Consider the following 21,950-nt stretch of genomic DNA (forward strand, 5'->3'; position numbering starts at 1 on the left):
CCGGATTTGTGGAAAGGCAATAAAGGCCCGGGCCTAGGGTGGCTGAATTTTAGGGGGAGGCATTCCACCCCACCACCCCTATATTGGTTCGGAAGCTCTAGGGATTCACAGGAGATACAATGATTTTAAAAATTTCCTGTTCTCCAATCCCCAGCACTCCGGATGCGATGCTGAAATATTACGCATGTGCACAAAGGAAGGGGGGGATAGGGGAGATGAACGGCAGAGGGCCTAGGGGCACCTGCTATGTAAATCTGGCCCTGATCGTTGTAAATGACCCATGCTGAATCATAAAACTTTTTTAAATATGCCATTAACATATACAGTTACAAACTGTAATTATGGCGCAAAAACCCATACCAACCTGATACTGTTTTTTAATGAGGCATAAAGGACCATAGTTCATGAATAGAGTTTTGTATGATTTGCTTTTTTCTTGTGTTTGGGAAGGGTCAGTGTTTCAAACAGAATAACAAATGCCCATTCTGTTCAAACCCTGCTCTGATTTACCCAGCCTACACCTTTTCTAGTCAACCTCCTTTTTAAACTGCAGAATTTGGGACTGGCCTTAAATCGACTGCAAGGTAGAAAACGCTGCATGTCTGAGTCTATTAATTTTCATTGCTAGTAAAGTAAATAAGGCTGATCAGACTTGAACCTCCTGTAAGCCCTGAGCCAACAGGTCCCATTTCTTGAATAACAACATGAAGTAACAGTATTAAAGTGAATAAAAAAAGCAATAGGCCATAATCGCTACCATTGTATGCAAATGAAAGAAATACTGTTTATTTCATTAAACACAGAATAATAAACACATTTCCAATTATAATTTATTTTCCTTCAGCTCAGCACAGGATATTGTATCTAATTTCTTTTTTTTAATAAGGGATGTGGATATTTTAATGTGGCCTTGCACAATTTATTCATTCCCTTGTTTATAGCTGTGTCTTTTCTCTAGCTTATTTTGCTTCCCCTCTGGCTAATACAAATGGAAAAGCCCTTGAGCAGACCACTGACATCATCTTTAGCTGACATCATAACAATCCAGGCAGCTGTGAGCAGATGTGAACTGTCAAGCACACAAATGCCTTTGCCTTTTTTCTTCTTTTGACAGAAAGCATTTAACAGCAATCTCTTAATTTGACATGAATAAGGGCTTGCTGGCTTTACTTTTATGGGAAAAATTCATTATTGAAAAGAAACTTCTAATTTAAATGATGATTTGCAAATGTTCTTGTGATGAATGCTTTCCAGTTTTTCAGTATAAGGAGGCACAGGAAAGAATAGATTTCCATTAGAGTGCAATTGCTGAGGACATAGGAATAGTAGGCAGCAAGAGAGAAGCCTCTAGTTCTGCTCCTGCTCTCTTCTATGATGTGGATGCATAAAAAAATAAACAATAAATCATATTGGTGTTCCATCACCTGTATAAAAAGCACTTGACCTGAAGCCTTGTGCCTTGTATAATGGTCAGGGAACTTTTTAATGACTTCTCATACCCTCATAATTTACAAAAAGTTGTGCACTATTTCAGAAATTATTATGTATATTTAGGGTAGAAAACTTGTGAGAGTAAAAAAAAAAACCTTTTCTACATACCTTTTCTACATGGTCTCAAATCAGATAATAAGTTGCATAAAGTATGTGTGATTTGCATTCTTGCCATGGTTGGCTTGGCTTCTTCTCTGCTATGAATGGTTATATGCTGTGCCTTGATCCAGGACTTATTTAAAGGGTTAATTCACCTTTTGGTTTTTAGAATGTTATAGAATGGCTACTTTTAAACGACTTTTTAAATGTAATTTTCTAACGCTCACTAACCTCATCTAAAAACAAATGTTCCATAAGGCTACAAAAAGTGGGTTATTGCTACTTTTTATCACTAATCATTCTATTAAAGCGCTATACTATTCATATTCAAATCAATGTACTATTGCTTGGGTAATTTGGGCCCTATCTAGCATTCACTTAAAGTTAAATAGGCTGAACTTGACACACTCGTGTCTTTTTTTTATCCTCAACAAATATGTTCCTATGTCACTGGGATTCCGAAAGCAAATTAGGAGTAATGTGTGAAAGCAAAGAATCTCTTTCAGCCTAGTGCTTGTATGATATAACTTGGATGATGGTGATTACAGTTGACAGTATAATGAAAGGAATCTTGAAGCCACTGAAGAGCAATTCTGTCCCATGGTATTTGCTATCCTTGACTAGTTTAGCGAGCAAGTGATTCATAATCGTAGATGAAGGGAGTCTCTCATCGCTGTCAGGCAGCAAGCCAAGAGAAACAGGTATAATAATTAATGGCTAACCTGACGTTTATCAAGGGGCATAAAGCAATTAAAACATTTTTGGTTCAATGAATAAAAATGAAGAGGAGGTAATATACTTTGTGCCTAATTTTTATTGCATTTTGGAGCCTTAACACATACAGGGTACCTGAGTTCAATTCTGACCTGGTTGCTATATCCAGGTAGTTTAGGTATGTTAACCCCTTGTCTGCGTCGTTATACTACTATACGGTAGTGTTTGTGATGTGAAAGGAAATTAGATGGTAGGATCTGCAGGGGTGGGGGCTGATGTGCATGTTAACTCTATAATCTCTGTAATGCCTTTTATTTGGTGAAAGAGGGATTGTGGAATTGCTTTTTTTTAAGAAACAAGCAGATTGCACTCAAGAACGTGGTATCTGAACATGTAGTGCTTTAATATTGCATGCCTTCAGCTGGAACATTCACTGTGTAGTTGCACAGAAAGATCAGATGGAGAACTATACACCAGAAGCAAGAAAGTGACTGAGCAACTGTGTACAAGCTCAATATCACCATACGATAACTGAAGTTCTGTGAAGTAATTAAACCAACTTTACCATCTGGTAGTCTAACAGAGAAGTAGACCGCCTAGATTTGTTGGATGACAGGAAGACACTGCATCCCTAAATGCTTAAAGCCATCCAAAAAAAGTTTGGTGAAAGAGAAATAATATACTGAGGCTTATTTCTATGAGGTGGGCTCCGGCCCCTGAAGCAAGAGAAAGCAAACCTGTATGCTACATTGTAAAATAATGTATTTCACAACTCTGTGCTTCCTATTTTGTAACAAGTTTGGGAAAGGCAGTTTCTTGTTTTATCACAAAAATGCCCCATTCACACAGTATAGAGTTGAGGTACTAAGATGGGAGTAGGAGAACTAGACAGGCCTGCAAAGAGCCCTGACCTTAACCCAAATGAACACCTATGGGATGAACTGAAATATTGTACAACCTCACAAATGCCTTTTTGGCTGAAATTAATCAGATGTCACCAATAATGTTCATACATTTACTTTACAGCGCTGCAAAATATGCTGGCGCTATATAAATAAATGTTAATAATAATATGAAAAAGTTTACTACATAAGAAAATAATAAAAAATTGTTTTGTTGTTGTCCCTGCATTTTAGCTATGCTCTCCTAATGCATATACTGTAGATTAGTGCTGTCCAACCTCTGTGGTACAGAGGGCTGAAATTTTTATGGCCTATGTGGTGGAGGGCCGATAATGGAAGCCATTGTTGACCACTCCCTGTTTTTAAAACACACACATACTTTAAACCACACCAATGTTTCCACTTGAACTTTTAAGCCCATGTCCACATTAATGGTGGTAGCACACCAAAAAAAAAAACAAATGGTTGGTGCTCACTGCAGGGATACCACTCATCACTTATATGTGAAAAATTTAAGTCATATAAAAACATACCCTTTAATCCATATACCTCCTTCTCCTTTGTGGATAACACTGCAACCCCCCTCAGCACATGATTAAACACATTAGAGCAGTGTCGGACTGGGACACCAGGGGCCCACCAAAAAAACTTAGACCAGGGGCCCACCAAAAGTTTTTAGACCAGGGGCCCACCTACAGTACTATTTTCTTCCTCACCTCACTCAAACTCTATTCTTCTAGTCTCTTTTCCTTACATATTATAATATATTATTTCACCTATTTAGCCACTTTGTTCTCATAGAAATAGGCAATGGCCATGAAATAGGCAAAAAGTTTAGCAGCATGAGGGTCCACTGACACCTGGGCCCAGTGGGAGTTTTCCTGGTATCCTGATGGGCCAATCTGACACTGCATTAGGGACCCCTAACAACAACAATTTCCTAACTAATAAACTATGCTAACATTCCCCAGAACAAACCCTACCAGGCTCATGTCCCACAGGCAGAGTATGGCACACACAAGGGAGCATAGGGCAGGCAGAGTATGGCACACATGGAGCATAGGGCAGGCAGAATATGATCAGTTTATACTCTGCAGTTTTTACACAAAATGCTGGTGGCCCTCCAGCAGTTTGTATGAGGTGTGAACAGGTGAACAATATAGGCACTTACAGTCTGGGTCTGAGGTGTGAACAAAACAGGGATTTAGGGGTGGGAACAATATAGGTGTTACATGTGTGAACAATGCAGGATTTTTTGTGGGGTGCGGCCTGTATGCTGCCTGTGGGCAGCCAGTTAGACAACATTGCTATAGATGATTCTGTATATAGTGGTGGATAATAAAGTTATTTACTATATCTTCATTTACTCCCTCCTCTTGTCTATTTAATACAGGGCTGGAACTAGGGGTGGGCAGAAGAGGCACGTGCCTAGGGCGCAAATGTGGAGGGGCGCCAGGCACCGTACCTCTTCTGCGCCTTGCCCCTAGTTCGGCCGCTTCTTTCCATACCTGTAGCAGCAATTGATGTAATCCTAGGCGCGCACAGACGTGCACCCTTCCTAGACGCGCACTCTTCTGCGCCTGCTCGTGCGCACGATCGGCTTCTGCGCTTGATCGCCCGTTTGCGCGCCTGTGCGTGCGCACACTTCAGAAGGGGGCAATGTAGTCGGTCGGGTTGCCTTGGGCGCCCGACTGACTTGGCCCAGCACTGATTTAATACTTAACACTTAGGAGCAGATTTACCTGTGAAATTAGAACTCAGCACAGAAAAACTCACCCACTTTCTATTCATTCCTTTAGAAGCGTATTTATCAAGTGAGGAACTGTAACTTCCACCTTTTGATCAATAACATTGTAATTGTTTTTCTGTGGTACGCTCTAATCTCACATTTCAAGTCTTAAATGTAACTGCATTTTGTAATTATTTGTTTTTTAATGCTGTATTGATCACTGTGTAGGAAAGAAGAGGGCAGGTATTGTTTGGCGCATACTGTATATCTGAGATTATTTTCCTTCTGTTTTTTTTTTAATCCGTCATAACACAATCTCATGAACCCAATAAATAAACATGTTTTTATGTCTCACATGGTCTAAGAACACAGTAAAATCTTATGTGTTGTTTCTGAGTTGATATATTACTATCCTACCGCAGCCAGAGGGTTTAAGGCCATATTTTCGGCTCCAGCCCTTCAGGCTTGTTAGAGATTTATCTGTTCAGCTGAGCACCTCTTTAGGATCTTATTACAAAACATTTTTGACAGCCTACTGGCATTGTATCCTGTTGAACGATAGGATTAATGGAAGGGCAGCCTCTTAGGCACTGGTGGAGTCTACTCAATTTACAACATGGTCCCCCACTTTTTCCCTAACTCTTGTCACTCAGGGGAAAACAGTGCAAGGGAACATTGGATTTAATTTCTTTCTGAAGCTTGTATCTGTTAGGAGAAGTTGGCTGATTTTGCTTCCCAATGCTGAAAAATACATCTAAACACTGGAGGCAATGACATATTGTTTCCACTGTCAGGTTTCCCCCATTCTGGACAGTAGAGATTTGTCTTCTTATTAGCTTATTTATTATTTTGAATCTTACAGCAGAGGAGGTAAGCTGTTTGTCAGTACTCATATATATTTTTATGTAAATTTAAATGGGTCATGAGCCGACTAAAATGAGAAACGACTGCTAAAAGCAGCTTTTTTTGCTTCCCCAACATACATACTCTGTGCGATAGTCACTGACCATATAATAAATGTCTGGACAAATATTTAAATTCAGGACAATGGCTTTCCTTGCCAATGGCTCTCTTTAGAGCTTACCATCTCCTTTCCCCCCACAGGTTGTGGAGCATATGGTGGCATCATGAATTTGAACTATTTGAGCTTCACATAAAAACTGAGAACTAGTGTTATTCTGTTACTGTATGTCCTGTTAATATGGTTGGGAAAACAGTGCCAGTAATGGAATGTAAAACGGTCTTCTGTACCAATGGGATCAGTGAAAGCATGTCTGTGCTATCCACCCATCCATTCATCCTTATTACGTGTATCAATGAGCCTTTCAGTGCAGAGCCTCAGTGGGTAGGTTAAGGCAGCCAGGGCTGAGCATGTCAGAATTTCATTCTTTCAACTTCGGCCTTTGAAGGTTTTTCCCTTTCATATTAACGGTTCTTCAACAGGTCTTATTTGTTGTTTTGTTTTCCTCAGATGTCAGGCTTTGCAGAATATTTAGCATCCATGAACACATTGGTACACACTGTATATACTGCAGAATACCAACAACATATAAATATATTTTCTTTGGAATCCAGCGTGTTTAGGTAGATGACCACACTCTCTTGGTATTGACATTGAGATGCTTTCCCCACCCCTGACTAGAGTATTGAGGGGAGCATGTATTCCTTTCCAAACTAAAAAGCCAAAGCAAATCCAAGCTTTAAAACACTTTCTTGGTACTGCAAATCCACCAAGGGCTGTTTAGCAAATCACAGCAGCCTGTGCTCCTACAAGGATTAGCTCTCCCCTAGGCTCTTGAGTCTGCCTAAAGTGAAGGGACCCCAGTTGTATAGGGAATTAGGCTTTAGATGTATTCTCCCTGATCATTCCGGACCACGCCTGGGCATTACAACCTAGAGGTGTACCTTCAAGTACCCTAACTGCTTCCACATGGTGCCACATCCTGCTGTCTCTGCGTAACTGTCCTGGCATATTTACCATCTGCTAATACCTCATCTCTGTGAACTGTGAGAATAAACCTGTGGATCATTTGTCTTGTACAAATAAACTGTTTTCTCTTTGTTACTGCAAGAACCACCCAATGTCCTTTTTAAGCACAGTAGCTTATGTGAGTTGTAGTTCAACCTTGTTTGTTAGTCAGGTGTAACCCTTGCTCTACTGATTATCTGGACATAGCCTATTTAGCCCCAAAAGAGTGTTAAATTATATAAATATTACATTATAAAAAATATCTGAACAACTTTCTGAAAGTCATCCCAAGTCTGGCCGGTGCAACACTTAATTTAATTTGATTCATTCAATATTCTAGCAGTTTACTGTACATTTATATAGTGACGTGCAGCCTGTATCGCCAAGGTAAAAATTCCCAAATGGTTGCCTTTTTATTGGACACCATAGGCATCACTGGACTGGAGCTGAGAACTGGCAGAGCTACATCAAAAATAGCTGTTTTTTGTTCCTGTATATTAATTCAGAAAGGGTCATTTTTGCTTATGACTTTTAACATTTTAAAATAATTATACAGGAGTGCATAAAGGCAATAATGGCCTAATTTAAAACAAAAACATGTTTTGCTTTCTTTAAATCCTGATTGCCCTGAAAAGAGACACGCTTATAAGCATCCACAATCATATTGCTTTCAAGATGTTCATTTGTATCTCTGAATTCATGTATACTGTATTTGGCCAAGATAACACTATATGAGCATACCACTTTTACTTGGTAAAACCATTTAATATGTTGATGAATCATGGCCAATATTTATAATAAAAATGAAGGCCATTAGCAATTTGCATTAAAATTCTGTAGGCTACACAATTTGTAAGGCTACTTTTAATGTGAACAACCGCTCTTATTTACGTTGGGACCTGTGTTTTGAGTCTTTGCCATACAGTGCAGGTACCTATGAGGATTTCAGAGTTGTTTGTTTACACTGTAAGGTGTCAAGCTACTTCATCTACTGATGGTTCTTTCAGTATGAGCCAGTTAGAGAGTGTTGCTGTTGGCTTGATGCTGCTCAGCATTTCTATTCAGAATATGTGGGTAAGCTAAAGTGTCAAATTCCCCAATGCTCTCTGGCATTTGCCTGAAATTCATTGATAGATCATAAAAGTGTGTCTCCAACTGATTCTATACTACAAAAAGTACCACATTAAGGTGCATGTTTATAACATATATTTAACATATATTTCTAAAGTTAAAATGTGTTTGATGGCTCAAAACAGTCAAACACATTGTGACAAATTACGTATGTATTGTTTGGTTTGCTAAATTTGACAATATATACGTCAAGAGTGTTTCTAAAAAGGTATTTAGATCAAAACCTTTTGGATTCCGTAGTTTGAACCCTAATAAAGCTGTGTCTAATTCTTTCTTCTTCAGAACTTTTCACAGCAGGAACTCTTTTCTGCTTGAAATTGTCTCTTTGTGGGTTATGTTCTTTAAGGTACAAAGTTTGATTCCCTTATATAGCAACCAATCAGCAGGTAGCTGGTCACTTGTTTAAAAGCACATGTTTTATTGGTTGCTATAGCTTTCAGCTCCTGGGCAAACTTTGTGCCTTTTATTACATAAGGGTGTTTGGCTTTAGGGAGTTAAGGCAGTTCATCAATTATGTAAAATAGTTGTTTATTATCAATATTAGGCTGGATAAACACTGATACTGTATATGTGCTTGTTTAGAAAAGTTGCCAGACCTACAGATCTTTGCGTCATTTGGAAAGCTGGAAAGAATCAGAAGAAGAAGGCAAATCATTAAAAAACTATGAAAACTAAATAATGAAGACCAATTGAAGTTACATAGATTTGGCCATTCTATAACATACTAAAAGTTAACTTAAACGTGAACCATCGCTGTAAGATCTACACTTATGAGCAGTGATTCTTTCTTTGATAGTGAACACATGTGCAGTGCATAAATTACAATTTCAGATGCAATTTGCCATATTTTTTACCCACAAAGAAGAGGTTTTACCCACAATTTCAATGCTAAAACGCCAGCACAATGCCGCTCGCGTCGCTTCGATTTCCGAAGTCACCCAAAGTTGCCTCACGAGGAAACTTTGGGCAACTTCAGAAATCAAAGCGGCACGAGTGCATTGGCACAGGCGATTTTCCATTTTAGCAGGCGGAAGGCAGGGAGAAGGCAGTTCGGGGAAATTGTCGCTCCGAAGAAGAGGCGATTAGTTGCCAGGCGACTAAATCTCCCCGAATCTGCCGTCTGCCCCTGCCCTAAGGGAGTGCTCTTTTAATGTAAGACCAACCTGCATTATAAATATAATTCAGTTATACTGCACATCCTGGGGATTTCCTTATAGAAGAGTAAATATTAGGCAGGAAACTCATTGAGTTTGCTCTATATTTTAACCACGAGGCCACATATATACATCGTTGTGTCCCTTAAATTATACTTCTGTGTTTTATCCTGAGAGGTGAACTTAACTTATGGGCAAGGGCCTCTCCATGTGTGTCTAAAAGCCACATGCTCTGTTTTTTCCTCCTCCCATGTTACATTAGTTAAATAGCAGAATAAATATATTAATCTATACTGTATTTTTGGCTTTTGTATATATAGAGAAGATTTTTTATACAATAGCTACATGATAAACCTCTCATAATTATGATTAAAACCAAGTGCTCTCTAACTTGTTCTGAACTGAACTTGCTATTCCCAGCCACGGCTGTAGCTACAGTAACTGACACTTTTTTTTTCAACTGTATTTTTATTTGCATTTGCATTGAAAAAGCATATGCATAGGTACATGCATATCTGTGAGTTAGATAAGTCTATTTCACATAAACCTTTCTATGTAATGATATGTATGTAATGAAAAACAAAAGAATACAAACGAATATATTATGTGTCACAAAATAATAATAATAATAATATGGTATATTGCTATATAAGAATATGGTACCGTCACTTTTAAGGTATTATTATTTTGACTTAGTCCTGCACATGGGTCTGTATTACAGTTTCTTTGTTACCCAATCCTCTCCAGATGTACCGCTTTTCTTACCAGTACTATGGCTTGAGGTATTAATGGTCGGTCAGTCTATGGTTACGAATGTCCATGATTCCTTTCTATTACTCCTTATGGTGCAGCTCATTGTAGTAGGTATGCCACATATACCAATCTTCTTCTAAGGCTAGTGAGTTGCCATGGGTTAGGGCCATTAGGTAGTCCATACGCCTCACTTGTTCTATTCTGTTTATTAGGTCCCAAAATGAGGGAGTTGAAGGGTCCTTCCATTGTGCTGCTATTAAGAACCTTGCCTTTGTGAATATGCTGTTTAGTACTTTCTGTATTCTTCTCCCAATTCCTACTATTGGGTGTCCCAACAGGTGAGTCAGGGGGTCGTTTTGGAGGTCTAAGCAGGTAGCTTTTGTCACTAAAGTTCTGACCACGGACCATAAAGGAGTTATTTTGGGGCACGTCCAAAATATGTGGAACAATGTTCTGGGTATTGCTCCATATATCCAGCAATTTGGTTATGTCTTAGGGAATAGTTTATGCAAGAGGGCGAAGTATGGTACCAACCAAAGATTATCTAATAGATATTTTCTTTAATGGATGTGCAAATAGAGGTCTTTGTGGCATTAGTCCGTAGTGTGGTGGTCTTCTATGTCATATGAGTTTAGTTCTTTATATAATAGCCTGTAGCCCAATTAAGACAAGTGAAGAGTATAGATTTTATATGTGTTTACAACTTTTATATGTGAGCATCCTGTATTATTACATTGCTCTTCAAGTTGCTGCAAGGCTTTTCAGACTTACGGTATACAGCATATATTTTATTTATTATCTTTGAATGAAGTGGTATGCAGCAGTAAATTTCTAATTTTAAAAATGTCATTTTCCATATGTAAGCAACATTACCTACTACAATAACTACAGGGGATGCAGATATTGTGATCAGTAATGGGCCATGGCCTGTGAGGGGACTCATGCACACCAGGAATCTTCCACAAGGTGGATAAAAAATCTGAAATTGGGAAGGACCAATGTACGATCCCACAAAGGGCTGAATTTATACTTGGGTGAGCTGACCTTTGGCCATAACTTGGCACAATTAGCCATCTGATCAAAATCTGTGTTTGTGAGCACAGGGAAATCCAGTGAGTATCAAGAAAGAACCAACCAGTATAAACAAGGCAGCTGAAGAGTAACCAAGAGCCTAGCCAAGGTCTAAGCTTCGTGGGCGCTTAATCCAGCGTTTTTGCCACATGGAGGGCCTGAGAGATAAGGGTGGTTAAAGGATATTGGAACAAGATAGTGGTGGGGATTGGGGCCTTGGGTATTTAACTCAAGAAGTAGCCCCCCAACTTCAATAAAAAAGTAAAATATTTTCTGTAGTCTATTAGCACACAGTTTCTGTGTATTTATTTGTAAGAACTGGATAGGTGCATTCAGTGTGTCTGGTCCAGAGCAGTGTGGATGAGGAAAGATTCAAAGCACTATGAGACCTAACCCCAGTTTTTATTCATTGAATATGGACACGTTAATATAAAGACATATTGTGGGGAAAACGTGAAATCTAGAGACCATCAATCCATCACTATGCAAGCTTTTCAAATCCATTGTTATATAGTGCAATAACCCTGAAAGAGCTTCCAGCTATGGCAGTTTTGGCAGTGACCCCATGATGTATAGCACCAGGCCCTGACTGGCAATCTGTGGGTTCTGGCAAATGCCAGAGGGGCTGCTATAAGGTGCCATAGAAGGTCACTATTAAGTGGGCTGATGGGGGCTGTTTGGGCCTCTGTCTGTGCTGATTGGGCCTCTGTGTACCTGAAATGCCAGGGCCTATTTTAATTCTCAATCCGGACCTGTATAGCACATAGCCTTCTGCAGTGAATTTCCCATAGGTATGGCATGGCTCCATTACCCTGATTCATTTGCTCGCAAGGCAAACAAGAAACAAGCTAACACTGTACATAGAACGCAGGTACCTAGATCCACAACCAGGAACACTGCTAGTTCTGTTCTCAAATTACAGTTTGGTAGCAACTTTGTGTGTGTGTTTTAATCTTTTGGCTACTTACTGTAGGTTTTTGCTTCCTGTGAAGGTTTGTATCCTGAGCAATAACATATAATGTTACTGAAAAGTGCCTTTCTGTTACACTTTAAAGATTTCTTCAGTCTATTTAAAGCACTACAAATGTGGTAAAATAGCTACATTCAGAGAGGAAGAAAATGCAACACTGACAAGTTCATAGCACTGGAATGCATTATAGTAAACAAAGTCACTGGCGAACAAGAAAATCATTGTGCTGTGATGATGTCACTTTAGGAAACTAATTACATGCTAGACAAATCTCTCAATTTACCATTCAGTTTATGGTCTCATGGAACATTGCCTCTGTATATATATGCAACCATAGACTTCATCAATAACCAAGTATCTTGTGGGGGAATAAAAATAATGAATCACTAAAGTAGTCATTTTATTAAGTGAACCACTTATTTGCTATACTTGGATCTGTGGCAACACAATGGAGTGTTATGTGAATGACTGAACCAAATACTCTCGTTATACAGTATTAGGTTTTTTGTAATACTGTGTGTATATAAATATATATATATATAGGGGCAAATTTACTAAGCGGTGAAATTCGACCGCAGGCAGCGCAACACTTCGCCAGGCGAAAATTCGCTCAGACAATGATAATTCACTAACATGCGAAGTTGCGTCCAGGGCGCCGTGTGCTGGTGAAGTTGCGCTAGCATTAATTCGGCAAGCAGAGCAAAGTTGCGCTAGCGTGGCTAATTTGCATACGGCGGGAAGTTAAAGTTGAATGGACGTATATGTTGCAGCAAATACATTACATTACACAAGCCCAGGGAAGCTTAATAAAAATAAAATAGAGTTGTTGTAATGTCCTACACATGAGCCCAGTGTATAGTTTATGTGCTATATGTTTGGAAATTTAGGGCGGAAGCCGGTTACCCCAAAAAATTTGTACGCTCTTTTGTAGCCTGTCACTCTGAAAAAAGGAAAATACGCCAGCGTTTTTTGGGACTTTCAACTAAAATTTTCAACTTAAGTTTGAGGAAGTCCTATCTACTCTATTGCACTTCACCTGGTCTGAGGTGGCGAAGGCAAGTTTGGTGCTAGAGGTACAGTAATGTTCAGTAGAATCTGCATCTTAGTGAATTTACGCAGTTACGTCCCTTCGCCAGAGCGTAACTTCGCCTGGCAATTGAGTGCGAATGAGCACCAGCGTCAGTCTCTTTCAATAGCGAAGTTACACCTGCGCCCGTTAGTGAATCGGCAAAGTACCGAAATGACATCACGCTGGCGCATTTTCGCCAGCATTAGTCACTTCGCCCTTTAGTAAATTTGCTCCATAGAGAGAGAGACCCAGAGAGAGGGAGCGATACACATACATAGTTTAAGAATGATGACTTCTTATTTAATATTGCAGCTGACACCTAAAGATTCACTTGTTTGTCAAGGTTGCAAGATAAGTGGATCTGTTCCCAACATACCCACTTTGAGCTATCTGATATTGGGGCAATCCAATCTTTTGGCCCTCTGGCGGTGGATCATAATGGTGCCAGTGCAGGCCAGATGCAATACCAATGTGTTCCTTGCTCCTATGGGAAAATTAAGCTCGCCTGATATCTGAACAGTTTTTATCCAAATATCAGATGGGCAGGTATTCGGGGGCCACATGCATGGGCCAATAAACTGCCAGCTCAGTCCACCTTAAAGGAAAACTATACCCCCAAAATGAATATACTTAAGCAACAGATTATATCAGATTATATCAATAACAGTTTATATCAGATTAAGTGATAATATTAAATCTACCAAACTGGTATATATACTAAAATAAATATTGCCCTTTTATATCTCTTGCCTTGAACCAGCATTTCGTGACTCTATCTGTGCTGCCTCAGAGATCGCTTGACCAGAAATACTACAACTCTAACTGTAACAGGAAGAAGTGTGGAATGCAACATGCATGGCTTGTTTGGATTGTTTGTGTGCACTGTCAATCCTAGGATCTCAGAGGGCAATCCTTATTTTTTAAAATGCCAATTTTGTATTTAGGATTATCCAATGCCACATACTACTAAAAAAGTATATTATTATGAAAATGGTTTATTTGCATGAAGAAGGGTTTTACATATGAACTGTTAAGGCAATATATTTTTTAGAGACCTATATGGTTGGGGGGTATAGTTTTTCCTTTAAAAAAGGGAGCCATAAATGTCCTGTTTACCAGTCCAGAATGGGGAGAGATACTAACAAGGTAATTATATTCTATAATCAATATCAATAATTAGAATTTATCCTAGATCAGTATTCAGAGGGCACTAATTCATTTAGGGCATCAGCACTGCAATCCAAAAGCCTGGTTTGGAGATAGTTGTAAATAAATTTGTTTTCAGGGCTATCATGGTAACCTATGTGCTGGGTTTCTGTGCTGGGCCCTGCATAATATGTCTATATGTAAAAGGAAAGGTTATAAGTAATTTGGTATTATACAGCAACCCCTCTGACAATTGTAAAGGGAGCGATAGTAGTAGTAGCTAACACCAGTAGTCCAATGACTGCTTGTATCATTTAGACAGATAGCAAAAGTAAACACGTTATATTTGGGTGCTAAAAACTGTCCTGCAATTGTTGTACTACAATTCCCAGTAGCTAAATAATGTTTTTTTTTTTTCAGTTAAATCAGCTGGATAAGGCTGCAGAGGCTGCCCATACATTCTTCATGGCAAATCCAGAACACATGGAAATTCAGGAAAATTTGAAGAGCTACCAAATCAATCCAGAAGCCCACGTGGTTGATAGGGAGAGAAGAGCTCACATGGTAAGAAGAAAAAAAATGTACATTGGCTCTGTACTCCATATTGAGTGGTTTTCAGCTGACTGATCTGCATGGTTTGGGTACAATTAACATAAATGACACTGAAATAAAACAGAATCACAAGCTTCTGATTATAAACTTAAGTAAATCCTTTGCTGTTGCAAAACATTGCAGAGAATTTGGCTTCTAGTTTCTCACTTGTCACACTGACACTGATCAGACCCTTTAACTTTCATTGAAATTGTCCCACTTATTATACTGGTCGTTTCAGGTCAGTTAGGCTAATACCACATGGGGTTGATACTAAGCCTGTGGATAAACATAGGCCAAGAATATGCCCCTACACTGGCATCAGCCTTCTCCTGGGGCTGCACCTGGAATCACTACGTTAGCCCAGGTGCTTTCACATGGAGCACATTTGGGTGACGAGTATGCATTTCTGCTCTAAAATCTACTCCTTGTGCCTGCACCCAGACCAACTCAGTGGCTCCATATGCAGTTACAGGAGGAGGCTGATTCCCCTACGTAGGGTAGGGATTATTCTCGGCCTTTGTTTATCTGCAGGCCTAGTATCTGCCCCATGTGGCATAAACCTTAGGACTATGGAAAAATGTGTTCAGCAACTGCACATTATATATGGCCTGTATCAACCAATCTGCAAGTATCATTTAAAGCTTTGCCTATAAAAACAAGGAAATGCATTATGCATTTTATATTGGTGGGATGACAAAAAGCAAAGGCATTAACTGCCTGGAATACAGCATAGCTCCCAACAGTCCCGTTTTCTATGGGACAGTCCTGATTTTGACAGCTCAGCCTGCAGTCCCAGATTTTATTAAAAAGTCCTGAGTTTCTCTTTGATCTCCTGCACTGATGCCAGAAAAAGATACAAACGTAATTAAAGTAAAATCCTTTTTGGCAGAGAGCCTAGAACACGCAGAACCTGCACTTGGATACATTTGGTAACAATTTTAAGATAAGCAAGTATCTTGGGAGAACTGAGACTTGCAGCTTAAAGGTTAGGCAAAAATTTGCACACGCACACCTGGCCTCTCCAAACGATTAAGTACGGTGCCTGGGGTATAGGAGGACGGCCCCTCCACAGTTAACGAATACAAAGTAACTCCAGCACACGTAACATGCTCAAGGGATTGCTCCCGTGTTTAATGTCAATCCAACAATACAACGTTTCGGGGGCGTGCCTGACGAAGGGGCACGCCCCCGAAACGTTGTATTGTTGGATTGACATTAAACACTGGAGCAATCCCTTGAGCATGTTACGTGTGGTGGAGTTACTTTGTATTGCAGCTTAAAGGGCAATTCCACTTTTATTAGCAAAATGGTTATAACACATAAAACATTGCCATAAAACTCCCATAATGTGTTCAAACTTTCTGTAACCTGTCACATTTTGTAAAATTGACATGTTAATTAGGGGGTGTGGCTGTAAAATGCATGTGATAAAAAAAATTCAACACACTACGCATGGCAGACCAATTTGTCCTTCTTTACATATTTCAAATGTTTGGAGGTATGATTTAAGACCAACAGGTGTACACATATATAACACACACATTTTTACCATTTCATGTCTTTTATTTGTCCTTAAAACAATTTAAAATGTAATATAAAAATAGCATATTTGATCCATTGGCGTACCCAAATGTATTAGATATGGCAGTGCTCAAATATGAATATGAAAAAGTTATGCACTATCTCCATTAGTGCTTAATATGGAACATGCCACATATTTTAAAGTCAGGATCTTAAACCATTCTTTTCTTAACCACTGCCTTTCTAAGTCACAGTGGCACTCTAATATTTTAAAACTAAATTAGCCAGACAGGCTTGTAACATAGTACAACGCGACAAGCGCATTAAGCTACACCAGTACATATAACTCCAGACTTGCCAGTTGTGCAGTGCTGTGAACTTTCTGCCTAAGAACCTAAATAGGCAAAGAAACACAGTGTGCACATGCTCTCAAAACTGAGTGGCCTACTCCTTTTCTCCTATGTTTTGTTTTCCAGCTATTAATGGTAGGCATTTGCTCACACAATGTCAGCATGCTAAAATGTGCTGATGCTCCAACCACACACAAACCATCTCCATCTTGCGGCCGGCAATCAATTGCATCAAAAATTGAAAAAATAAATGAAAAAATAATTTAAGCCTGCTGCCAGTTAAGTGTAGGAGATAAATTGGCTGTCTTTTTCTAGTCCCAGACTGCTAGAGACATCAGCACCAGACAGACTGTCTATCATTGGTATGAAACAGATCTGTATCTGGTAAACAAATGGGAACCATATACTAAAAATAAATAGCTTTAGGCAATACATGTGGCAGTTTGCCTTTTTATAACCTTACTAACTTAACTTTAATGTATATTATAAAGCAAATCTAAGGAATATCGTATTATAGTTTTCAGAAAGGCAAATGGTAATTTTGCTATGTAGAGCACATAATGCATAGAAGTTGTTCCTGTGTGAAAGACTTGACTGGCAGCATTTTCATGCCATACATGTATATACACAGAGGAATGGAAAACATTTGTATTGTTTAGTTTCTCTAGAAAAGCTATTTGCAAGGATGGAATTTTACCCTTTCAACTAAAGGTAGGGATGCACAAGCTGATATTACCAGCAAAGTGGGTACCTTATTGCAGTGACGCGCCAGGTCAGTAACCGAGGACGCGCGTGCGTAATTGTGCGTAACCGTGCGCAACCGAGAACGCGCGTGCGTAATTGTGCGTAACTGTGCGCAACCGAGGACGCGCGTGCGTAATTGTGCGTAACCGTGCGCAACCGAGGACGCGCGTGTGTGGTCGTGCGCAAAGCACTTCGACTTCACAGTGCACACCCACTTTTCAATGATGTAACAGTTGCCGGACTAGGCTGCATATAAGGTAAGTGCCTGGAGCCCCCTGGGCCCTTGCCTCGTGTGCCTACCCCTAGTTCCGGCCCTACCTTATTGGACTGTGGGTAGGACCCAAATAATGGCCTCCATGGTAAATATATAGTTGAAGATTGGCCAGCTATCCATCAGGTAGGCTAGAGAATTCTATTAGGGTGAATTGATTATTAACCTGGGGTGAAGCAATCAGTTCATCTTGATTTAACCCACCACCTTGGTGCTCAAACCAGCCATATGAGAAGACCTTTCAGTGCATGGGCACCTGTAGTTTTATTAAAGAACCTTCCACTCTTCCTGTTTTGTGTAAATAAAAATGCAGAACTGACTTACTGCTGATTCTAATAACACATAGTCCAATAATAATGCACTTTTGAACATGTGAGTGGGCATTTACTATGTGCATGGTGCCTTGCACAGAATGTAGGAAGATTGCCACAGGTATTTGCACTCCATCTAAACATACATCGCTACGTGCTTATTCATGAGCAGTAGGTGGGAAGAGGCACATTGGCATTGCTCTCCCATACCTTAAGTGCTGTGCCATGCAGATTTGCAGTTTAGGGGGTAGACAGATTTGGGGCACAGTATTTACCAGTGTGGTCACGAAGTGAGTATTGGTTTGGAACTTCAGGTTATTTTACAACTTTTTAACAGTAGGTGCAGATCATGTGCTTATTCTAATTTATACCTTTTTCCCTTGCAAGTGCCATCAAGAAAGCACTTAGACAAAACTGTAGTGTGGGCGTCTGTAACTAGGAGACCATATAACATTACGTCAGAGAGATGAAAATAGTGTGGTGACATGTAATAGAATGACAAATTCTAACCAAGTCTGCAGCTTTGCATAATAAAATACCTTTTTTTAAATATATTTTGTGTGCTTTGCTTAACAGCTGGAAACAAAATTTCCTGTTTAAATCATTATTGTGACTTAATGGAAAAACTAACTGCTGCTGTGCTTGGTCTTGTACCATATGTACAGTACATTTCAACACATCAATGCACATGGGATAGTATGGGGATATTGCATTAATATGCATCAATGAATAATAAAGGATTACTTTACTTATAATAAAGCACTGCATTTAACAAAGTATTTGTTTTTTTAGTAAAATGTTTACAAAGGTACAGGCATCCATATGTTCAGATAACGTTCATTCTACATAGCTAAAATAAATAATGCAGAAGTCACTGTGTATATATTTTAGATCACACATATTTGGACTTATTTCACCACTGCTGATTTGTCACAAGAAAGACCTTGTGTTTTTGTTTGCCCAGGTCAGCCTTTATGAAACTAGATTCAGGATGGAAAGACTTAATTTCAGCACTGGTGATATCATTAGTCTAATGCCCTGCCAGTGATATTTGGGGTTTAGAAAGATTAGTGGTGAAATATGTAACTGGCTTACTATCATAGTGTGACCCTGGTTAATGCATCTTTGCTTGTCAGAACAACCAATTGCTTGAATAGCAGCTCAGTTCTTTTGGGAGATTGAGGGTCTTATTTATTTAATAAAAAATCAGACAAAACTAGAATCAACAATTGGACCTTATTTATTATTAATCTGAGATGCCAGATTTTTGGATTCTATCTTTTTCCGTCCTAGGGTTTAATAAATCTCAAAAATTCATGTTTTTTTTCCACTAAAAATACGGATTTTGAATATAAAAAACTCAATTTCGAACTTTAATAAATAACCCAGGGTACATAGCGAGCTTAGCTATGTGATTGCCAAACCTCTTTACTTAATTTTTCAGGATTCATTGAGGTCTGGCATAGTGCCGAGAGACTGGCGAATTGCTAATGTGGTGCCGCTATTCAAAAAGGGATCCCGTTCTTAGCCTCAAAATTATAGGCCATTAGTCTGACATCAGTGGTTGGATAGCTTTTTGAAGGCTTAATAAAGGATAAGATACTGGACTTTATAGCAAATCATAATACTATGAGTGTGTGCCAGCATGGTTTTATGCGAAACAGATCTTTCCAGACTAACTTAATTTCTTTGAATGAGAAGGTATGCAGGGACCTCGATTCTGGGATGGCAGTGGATGTGATTTACTTAGACTTTGCTAAAGCATTTGATACAATACCACACAAAAGGTTACTGGTTAAATTAAGGAATGTTGGCCTGGAACATAGTATTTGTACCTGGATAGAGAACTGGCTAAAATATAGACTACAAAGAGTGGTGTTAAATGGAACATTTTCTAATTGAACCAGTGTTGTTAGTGGAGTACCGCAGGGCTCTGTACTAGGTCCTTTGCTTTTCAACTTGTTTATTAATGACCTGGAGGTGGGCATTGAAAGTACTGTTTCAATTTTTGCACATGATACTAAATTGTGCAGAACTATAGATTCCATGCAGGATGCTGCCACTTTGCAGAGTGATTTGTCTAAGTTGGGAACTGGGCAGCAAACTGGAAAATGAGGTTCAATGTTGATAAATGCAAGGTTATGCACTTTGGCAGAAATAATATAAATGCAAGTTATACACTAAATAGCAGTGTGTTGGGAGTTTCCTTAAATGAGAAGGATCTTGGGGTTTTTGTAGATAACAAGTTGTCTAATTCTGGGCAGTGTCATTCTGTGGCTACTAAAGCAAATAAAGTTCTGTCTTGCATAAAAAGGGCATTAACTCAAGGGATGAAAACATAATTATGCCTCTTTATAGGTCCCTGGTGAGGCCTCATCTGGAGTATGCAGTGCAGTTTTGGACTCCAGTCCTTAAGAGGGATATAAATGAGCTGGAGAGAGTGCAGAGACGTGCAACTAAATTGGTTAGAGGGATGGAAGACTTAAATTATGAGGGTTGTTTTCTCTGGAAAAAAGGCATGTGTGAGGGGACATGATGAAACTTTACAGGTACATTAGAGGACATTATAGACAAATAGCAGGGGACCTTTTTACCCATAAAGTGGATCACCGTACCAGAGGCCACCCTTTAGACTAGAAGAAAAGAACTTTCATTTGAAGCAACGTAGGGGGTTCTTCACAGTGAGGTTGTGGAATGCACTGCCGGGTGATGTTGTGAAGGCTGATTCAGTTAATGCCTTTAAGAATGACTTGGGTGATTTCTTGGACAGACATAATATCAAAGGCTATTGTGATACTCAACTCTATAGTTAGTATAAATATGGGTATATATAATTTGTGTGAAAGTAGGGAGAGGTGTGTGTATGGATGCTGGGTTTTCATTTGGAGCGGTTGGACTTGATGGACTTTGACTGTTTTCAACCTTAGTAACTATGTAACCCCCCTGAATATGATGTTTTGCTGATTTCATACTCAAATCTCTTATTACTGAAGCAGATGTGTTAAGCAGTTTCAGGTAATTTTCTTAAAATAACTAAATATACAGTTGTTTTTAAAGGTTTTGCATCAGGGTACATATATTTTTGGCACTTCCATTATAATAAAACAGGCATCTGAAAGCAAGCTGGCCTGAACAGGGAAGCAATATGTAAGTATGGCTGGAGCCAACACAAATCCGGGCCTGGACCTTTTTGTAGGGTAGTGGCTAGGGTTTTTTTCATTAAGGGTTTGTTTTTCCTTTAAGAGTGGCTTGGATGATTTATTGGACAAGTATAATATCCAAGTTATTGTGACACTAAAATTTACTGACATATATAGTATATAGAGTGCATGGAGGGGTCAGTGTGTGTATGTATGGATGCTGGGTCTCATTTGTAGGGGTTGTCCTTGATGGGTTTTTTTTTCAACCCGATTTAACTATGTTACTAATCCTAGACATAACCATGGATGGTTAGTGGGACAGAATCAGGGACAGAAGCACACATTTTGAAGTTTTGACAATGAAGACATACTGTGGTCAGAACAGTATTTTGAGATAAACAGAATCTCTTTTCTCTTTGTTACCATAGGATGATTACCATTCTGGGGTGAAGTTTTATGATGCAGATCAGTACATGCTTGCCATTGAAAAGTTTGAGAGGGCCTTAAAAGGTTATTATCAAGCTGATCTTGAATGCAGAGCATTGTGCTGGGGTCCACAGAAGTTTGAGGATTATGAATATATTGACTACAAAGCCACTCTCTATGAAGCCATTGCAGGTAAGATTCACCATTTATTACAGTATATAGATAAAGAGCTAACCAGCACTGGATCAGACAAATAAGCTCTCCTAATAGGATTATTCTAAACTTGTTTTTGTTTCTGGAGTCAGGGTTTGACAGGGGGCGGGGTCTGGAGCCTACTGGACCTCAGCCATTCCACCTACTCCCATGGCAAAATCTTGTTGTGTATGTCCGCCTGC

At 39.2% G+C, this 21,950-nt stretch overlaps 1 protein-coding gene across 2 annotated transcripts in view; it reads left to right on the plus strand.

Moving 5' to 3' along the window:
• The window catches only part of LOC108718050 (prolyl 3-hydroxylase 2), an 86,328-nt gene that overhangs the window by 36,834 nt on the left and 27,544 nt on the right, over nucleotides 1-21,950 (plus strand). For both annotated transcript variants that reach the window (XR_001935958.2, XM_018265615.2), the window contains exons 2-3: nucleotides 14,619-14,762; nucleotides 21,558-21,747. Coding sequence is in view for 1 of the 2 variants with exons in the window: in XM_018265615.2 (XP_018121104.1) it covers nucleotides 14,619-14,762; nucleotides 21,558-21,747 (334 nt within the window). In the remaining variant the exon portion in view is untranslated. The remainder of the gene's footprint in view (nucleotides 1-14,618; nucleotides 14,763-21,557; nucleotides 21,748-21,950) is intronic.

Source organism: Xenopus laevis, chromosome 5S, assembly GCF_017654675.1.
Source record: "Xenopus laevis strain J_2021 chromosome 5S, Xenopus_laevis_v10.1, whole genome shotgun sequence".
NCBI classification, from domain to species: domain Eukaryota; kingdom Metazoa; phylum Chordata; class Amphibia; order Anura; family Pipidae; genus Xenopus; species Xenopus laevis.